Consider the following 8048-nt stretch of genomic DNA (forward strand, 5'->3'; position numbering starts at 1 on the left):
ACCAACAAGTTTCCCTGAACTGCTCAAAGTGCCAAATATGTGTGTGGCTTTTATTTTTTTTGAGTAAGAAACAATTTCAGCACTTAAAAGTGAGCCAAAGTGAGGGGTATCCACATTAAAAAGCTGACTTACACGGCGTTTTTACTCCGTTACCCGACCATCCCAAAAAACCTAGAGTGCGAATGCAAAAACTCTGCAAATCGAACTCCCACCAAGAAGCAGCTGAAACGGCAGCAGCACACACAACAAATATTGCTAAAATATATTTAGCATAAGACCATATATTAGCCGTTTTACGACAACAAAACACCCCGGAGGACCGCACTTAGTCGGTCGCTCTGGCGTGCCCAGCGAAATAGAAACAGAAATAGTGGCCACAAGCACTAACAGCAATCGCAGCAGCAGCAGCAGCAGCAGCAACAGCAGCAACAGCAGCAACAGCAGCAACAGCTATTGCAACTGCAACAACAGCAGCAACATCGGCAGCTGTTAAGAGCCAAGCAGCATGCAACATGCTGAATCTGAGGCAACATACTCGGAGCACAGTATGTACATGCAACACACATCGCGAGTGCAACACGAGGCGTAAAAACGAACTGAGTCACCGCATTTCCATCCCAAAGGGGGGCGAAATGTTGCCAACCAGCAGCAGCCTGTTGCCGGTTCTATTTAACCCTCTGTGGGTTCTAGGTGCTCAATAAGGCACTGTTTCGAAAGTCAATAGGTTCATTCTCATATTTATTCATTTAATTATCTTTAAATAAATTAAACTTGAACAACTTACGAAGCTGGTTCCTTAAATAGTCTCTAATTGAACGTCTTAAAGTAATTTGGATCATGCACAAGTACATGACATAGTCTGATTTGTAGTATTTCAGAGGCATGTCTTAAAATTAACTTAGTCTAAATTTATTTTAAAATTGTTAGAAAAATTAATACATGAATGTTTCTAAATGACGACAAGGAATACAGCAATTTCTATTTAAATACTTTAGTTGACTGCTTTCATAAGATAAGAACCCAAAAATAGTGTTCAAATTTTGAGAAACACTCTGCGGAAAATATGTTTAACAATCAACGGATTAATGGCTTTAAATAACAATTACATTTGTTTAAAAAATAACATTTAATTATTTCCTGTAAATAGTTTTCGTTATCTTGAAAACAGAGCATTGAAAGCTGATCAGATAGGCGCTGTGTTCGAGGGCTCAGCTAATTCTGATATAAATCCCACTTATGGTAAATCAACTAGTCGTGGGGTCATAGCAGATAAGTCCCCATTTTCCATTGATAGCTGATAACCCATCTGAACCCGGAATTATTCCATTTCCATTTCCCTAGTGTTAAGCTAATTGTGTGGACGAACGGGAATTGGAGAGAGAGAGCGCAGCGAAGGGTTAATGTTTTCTAGCCCCCATGTGTGTGTGTGTGCAACATTTCCCCTACTTTCAGTGAGAGCGGGAGAGCGAGAGCCGCTCTCGCGTGTGTGTACCGACACATGCAGGCAGGAAATGCAGCTCGCCTGTGTCAGCCTGTGTGTGTGAGTAGCAGAGAGCGTGGCAACGCAGCTTGCCAGCGGCAGCGCTGCATGTGTGTGTGCGGGCGCGAGCGCGAGAGTGCATGCTCCATGCACATGCACATGCATGCACCGACACGTTGTTGTCTGTCTGCGGCGCGTGTGTGTGAGCGCTCTGCTCTGAGGCAGCGCCGAGGCAGAGGCAGAGCCAGCGACGGCGACGTCGTTTCACATTTTCAACGAGCCAACGGAGTCGAGATGGCCAACTCCAGCAATCAGTTTCAATCGAAACGCGAGGCGGCAAACATGTTTTGAGAAAACGAGCTCTCGCCGACACGAATCGCCACGAAATCGCACCGAAGTCGAACACTGAGTCGCGCCAAGTGCCAACTTCTACCGTTTACGTTTACCGTTACCCAAATTGCAAGTTGTTTAAACCAAACGAAACAAAATAAAACACAAATCACAACACACAAAATCAAAAACGAAACAAGTGAATAAATCGCTAAGTGTTTGTCGCAAAGCCAGCTCACACCAGGATTACGGGCACTCGGGCTGCGTGAAAAGCGATCGAAAAATGAAAACCAGAAAGTGACCGCTACCAACCACCCACAACCCACAGCTAAAAAGCGCTGGTTAAAAAAAGAAAATCGAAAAGCAAATTATCTAAAGTTAACTAAGCCAACTAGCACAAATCACCGCCATGCCAGCCATAAATTCCATCGCCTGCCTGTTGCTTCTCGTTTCGCTGGCGATTGCGATTGCGCATGCGCAGCAGTGCAATTGGCAATACGGCCAGTCCACCATGGACATCCGGTGCAGTGTTCGTGCGTTGGAATCGACCGCATCCGGATCGGGATCGGGATTGGGATCGGGATCGGGATCCCCACTTGACCTCCAGGTGGCGGAGGCGTCCAGCCGTTTGGAGCTGCAGTGCAGCCAGGAGCTGCTCCACGGCAGCGAGCTGGCACCCGGACTTTTCCGTCAGCTGCAGAAGCTGTCGGAGCTGCGGATCGACTCCTGCAAGCTGCAGCGGGTGCCACCGAACGCCTTCGACGGGCTGATGTCGCTCAAGCGGCTCACCCTGGAGTCACACAATGCGGTGTGGGGACCGGGCAAGACGCTGGACCTGCATGGCCAGTCGTTCCAGGGCCTGAAGGAGCTGGCCGAGCTGCATCTGGGCGACAACAACATCCGGCAGCTGCCCGAGGGCGTCTGGTGCTCGATGCCCAGCCTGCAGTTGCTCAATCTCACCCAGAACCGGATTCGGTCCGCCGAATTCCTCGGCTTCTCCGAGAAACTCTGTGCCGGATCGGCGCTGAGCAATGCCAATGGAGCCGTCAGCGGGGGCTCCGAACTGCAGACCCTGGATGTGTCCTTCAACGAGCTGCGAGCCCTGCCCGATGCCTGGGGGGCGTCGCGCCTGAGGCGCCTCCAGTCCCTCAGTCTGCAGCACAACAACATCAGCAGTCTGGCGCCCAACGCGCTGGCCGGTCTGAGTTCGCTGCGCGTGCTGAACATCTCGTACAATCACCTGGAATCGCTGCCCTCGGAGGCGTTTGCCGGCAACAAGGAGCTGCGGGAGCTGCATCTGCAGGGAAACGATCTGTACGACCTGCCCAAGGGTCTGCTGCACCGCTTGGAGCAGCTCTTGGTGCTGGACCTGAGTGGCAATCAGCTGACCAGCCACCACGTGGACAACAGCACCTTTGCCGGTCTCATCCGTCTGATTGTGCTAAATCTTTCAAATAATGCCTTGACCCGCATCGGGGCCAAGACCTTCAAGGAGCTGTACTTCCTGCAGATCCTGGACATGCGCAACAACTCCATTGGCCACATCGAGGAGGGCGCCTTCCTGCCGCTGTACAATCTGCACACCCTCAACCTGGCCGAGAACCGTCTGCACACACTCGACAACCGGATCTTCAACGGACTGTATGTGCTGACGAAACTCACGCTGAACAACAACCTGGTGAGCATCGTGGAGACGCAGGCCTTCCGCAACTGCTCCGATCTCAAGGAGCTGGACCTGAGCTCCAATCAGCTGACGGAAGTGCCCGAGGCGGTGCAGGATCTGAGCATGCTGAAGACCCTGGATCTGGGCGAGAACCAGATCTCGGACTTCAAGAACAACACGTTCCGCAATCTGAACCAGCTGACGGGTCTGCGGCTGATCGACAACCGCATCGGCAACATCACCGTGGGCATGTTCCAGGATCTGCCGCGTTTGAGTGTGTTGAATCTGGCCAAGAACCGCATCCAGAGCATTGAGCGGGGCGCCTTCGACAAGAACACCGAGATCGAGGCCATCCGCCTGGACAAGAACTTCCTCACCGACATCAACGGCATCTTTGCCACGCTGGCCTCGCTGCTCTGGCTGAATCTGTCCGAGAACCATTTGGTGTGGTTCGACTACGCCTTCATACCCTCCAACCTCAAGTGGCTGGACATCCATGGCAACTACATCGAGGCCCTGGGCAACTACTACAAGCTGCAGGAGGAGATCCGGGTGACCACGCTGGATGCCTCGCACAATCGCATCACGGAGATCGGGGCCATGTCGGTGCCCAACTCCATTGAGCTGCTGTTCATCAACAACAACATCATTGGCCAGATCCAGGCCAACACGTTCGTGGACAAGACGCGGCTGGCCCGAGTGGATCTGTACGCCAATGTGCTGTCCAAGATCTCGCTGAATGCCCTGCGGGTGGCGCCCGTTTCGGCGGACAAGCCCGTGCCCGAGTTCTACCTGGGCGGCAATCCCTTCGAGTGCGACTGCTCCATGGAGTGGCTGCAGCGCATCAACAACCTGACCACCCGGCAGCATCCGCACGTGGTCGATCTGGGCAACATCGAGTGCCTGATGCCGCACAGCCGCAGTGCTCCACTGCGTCCGCTGGCCACCCTGTCCGCCTCGGACTTCGTCTGCAAGTACGACAGCCACTGCCCGCCCACCTGCCACTGCTGCGAGTACGAGCAGTGCGAGTGCGAGGTGATCTGCCCCGGCAACTGCAGCTGCTTCCACGACGCCACCTGGGCCACCAACATCGTGGACTGCGGGCGCCAGGATCTGGCCACCCTGCCCAGTCGCATCCCCCTGGACGTCAGCGATCTCTACCTGGATGGCAACAACATGCCCGAGCTGGAGGTGGGCCACCTGGTGGGTCGTCGCAACCTGCGTGCCCTCTACCTGAACGCCTCCAATCTGATGACCCTGCAGAACGGCAGTCTGGCCCAGCTGGTCAATCTGCGCGTGCTCCACCTGGAGAACAACAAACTGACCGCCCTGGAGGGCACCGAGTTCCGATCGCTGGGACTGCTGCGCGAGCTCTACCTGCACAACAACATGCTGACCCACATTTCGAATGCCACCTTCGAGCCGCTGGTGTCGCTGGAGGTGCTGCGGCTGGACAACAACCGGCTGAGCTCCCTGCCCCACCTGCAGTACCGCCACAGTCTGCAGGGCCTGACGCTGGGCCGGAATGCCTGGTCGTGTCGCTGCCAGCAGCTGAGGGAACTGGCCCAGTTTGTGTCCGACAATGCCATGGTGGTGCGGGACTCGCACGACATCTACTGCCTGGATGCGGGAATCAAGCGGGAACTGGAGCTGATTGGCAACCTGGCCAACGGGCCGGACTGCTCGGAGCTGCTCGATGCCAGTGCCAGCAACATCAGCTCCTCGCAGGATCTGGCCGGCGGCTACAGGCTGCCCCTGCTGGCCGCCGTGCTGGTGCTGATCTTCCTGGTCGTCGTGCTCATCATCGTCTTTGTCTTCCGCGAGAGCGTTCGCATGTGGCTGTTTGCCCACTACGGCGTGCGGGTGTGTGAGCCCCGGTTCGAGGATGCCGGCAAGCTGTACGACGCCATCATCCTGCACTCGGAGAAGGACTACGAGTTCGTGTGCCGCAACATAGCCGCCGAGCTGGAGCACGGTCGTCCGCCCTTCCGGCTCTGCATCCAGCAGCGGGATCTGCCGCCGCAGGCCTCGCACCTGCAGCTGGTGGAGGGCGCCCGGGCGTCGCGCAAGATCATCCTGGTGCTGACAGCGCAACCTGCTGGCCACCGAGTGGAACCGCATCGAGTTCCGCAACGCCTTCCACGAGTCGCTGCGCGGCCTGGCCCAGAAGCTGGTCATCATCGAGGAGACGAGCGTGTCCGCCGAGGCAGAGGATGTGGCCGAGCTGTCGCCCTACCTCAAGTCGGTGCCCTCCAATCGACTGCTCACCTGCGATCGGTACTTCTGGGAGAAGCTGCGCTACGCCATCCCCATCGAGCTGTCGCCGCGCGGCAACAACTACACGCTGGACCACCACGAGCGCTTCAAGCAGCCCGTGTCGCCGGGCATGATCTTCCGCCAGGCCCCGCCGCCGCCCGCCTACTACTGCACCGAGGACATGGAGGCCAACTACAGCTCGGCCACCACGGCCACGCCCTCGCCGCGGCCCACCCGGCCCGGCGGTGCCGCCCGCATCGTTGACTCCATGCCCATGCCCATGCGTCCGCCGTCGGAGCACATCTACCACAGCATCGAGTCGGAGTACAGTGCGTACGATCAGCACGAGGCGCTCTCCATGATTCCCACCGGCCTGATGCACCAGCAGCAGTTGCGGCTGCACCAGCACCAGCACCAGCAGCAGCAGCAGCAGCAGCAACTGCAGCAGCAGCGATTGCTGCAGCCGCAGCAGTTCCGGGCCATGCCGCAGCAGCAGGCGATGGCCATGCCCGTGGCCTCGGCGCCGGTGCACCTGCGCAGTGGCAGTGGCTTGAGCCAGGCCAGCACCAGTACGCAGTCGACGGCCCAGGCCTCAACTTCCGCAGCAGCGGCACAGCAGCAGCAGCAGCAACAGCAGCAGCAGCAGCAGCAGCAGCAGCAGCAGCAACAGGCAGCTGGCAGTGAAGCGGCCAATAAGAATGGCCAGGCTTTCCTCGTGTAAACTCCCCAATGGCCATCCCCTTTCAGCCTCGCAGCGCAGGAGCGGCCATCTTGAAGCTGATCGCTTACTGGCGCAAAAGGACTCGGCAAGAGGAAGCACAAGCAGGACGCACACTCAACACACACATGGACACACACACGGACACACAGACATCCAAAACAAAAAGACTTTTTCGTAGGCATTTCTTGAACCACAACACATATAATATTTATACATATTTTTTTTTGTCTGAAGCATTTCGCCTTTGGATGTTGTGGTTGTTGATGTTCAAGTTTCGTAGATGTGTAGCACTGCCAAAAGAAGCACAAGACACGCCCACACATTCATATACGAGCATATAGGAATATATTAATATTACAAATATATTGATAATTACCATAAACGTAAACAAACAATTAACTAGAAATGTTGCAGAAACACTTTCAAATTCAATGTGATATACTAATTAACTATAATTAAAGCGGCACATGCGAGTAGGCCCCTAACTGTAATGCGTAGACCTATATATATTATATATAGTAGTTCTAGCCAGGCGTAAACAACGTAACCTAAAACTAAACTAAACTAAACTAAACTATTGTTAACTATAACTTAAAGTAATGCTAAACCATACCATACAAAATACACACATTCGTTCGCATCCAGTTGATCGTGTTTGTCGATTCATTCATCCTAAGCTACACGAAACAATAACTAAATGAATATCTTGATAAATTTAAATGTATATAGAGCAATCGCAAGGGCAACCACATTTAGAGCACTTAATGTATTTATGTACCGTACTGTATAGATGATGGAGCTAAATTAATTGAATTAAATTTACTTAATGACGAAATGTATTATTAAAATAATTATTACAATTACATAAAACCAACCAGAAGAATATATCTGAGAAAATAAAATGCAAAAACATTACAAAAATATTGACAAAAATTAAATCACAACTATCTTTTAACTCTTCCAACTTGGGGGTTGGCCAATTGGTCATTTGTAGAAATGGCAAACGGAGTTGGCATTAATTAAAGTACGTTTTCCACAAACGAACCCTGCTGTGAAACACATGCAACTGACATCGTTCCCAAAAGGAAACGAGGACACAAAGGAAAAACGAGGAAATTTATTCATTTTCATTTGGCATTTGCTCGGTTTGTGGGCACTGCAAAGGTCACAATGCAAACGTTAACTAAAACCCAAATGCATAACTGAATTGCGAAAACTAACTAAACAAAAGCTATGCACAAAGTTAATTGCTTGTAAATAATTATATATTAATAAATTAATGGAAAACGCACTCAAACAAACACTTTGCATATGCCACAATGGCTCACACGCGGACACTCGTTTATGTAAATTATTATTTGCCAAATTATAAAACAAAATTAAAATGCGGTCCAACGCGAAAATTGTATTTCACCCATCTGCTCAACTCGCCATCTGCAATTGCATAATTATTTTTTTTTCGCCCATTATTTTCATGCGTCGGCAAACCGCAACTCTATCATCAGCTAATATTCCGAATTAAAATAATAAAATATAACAAAAAGGAAGGAAACAAATTCCATAAAATACATTTCATTTAGACGCATGGCCGAACAACT

General features: G+C 52.0%; 1 protein-coding gene across 1 annotated transcript; it reads left to right on the top strand.

The window, feature by feature from the left end:
* The first annotated feature begins 1776 nt into the window (after positions 1-1776).
* Positions 1777-7388, top strand: LOC128254531 (toll-like receptor 7). Its single transcript, XM_052983652.1, is given in 2 exon segments — positions 1777-5561; positions 5563-7388. Coding segments are annotated over 2 exon segments (4230 nt in total). The 5' UTR covers positions 1777-2219; the 3' UTR covers positions 6451-7388.
* Positions 7389-8048: the final 660 nt, after the last annotated feature.

This window comes from Drosophila gunungcola (genome assembly GCF_025200985.1).
Source record: "Drosophila gunungcola strain Sukarami chromosome 2R unlocalized genomic scaffold, Dgunungcola_SK_2 000006F, whole genome shotgun sequence".
Lineage (NCBI taxonomy): Eukaryota > Metazoa > Arthropoda > Insecta > Diptera > Drosophilidae > Drosophila > Drosophila gunungcola.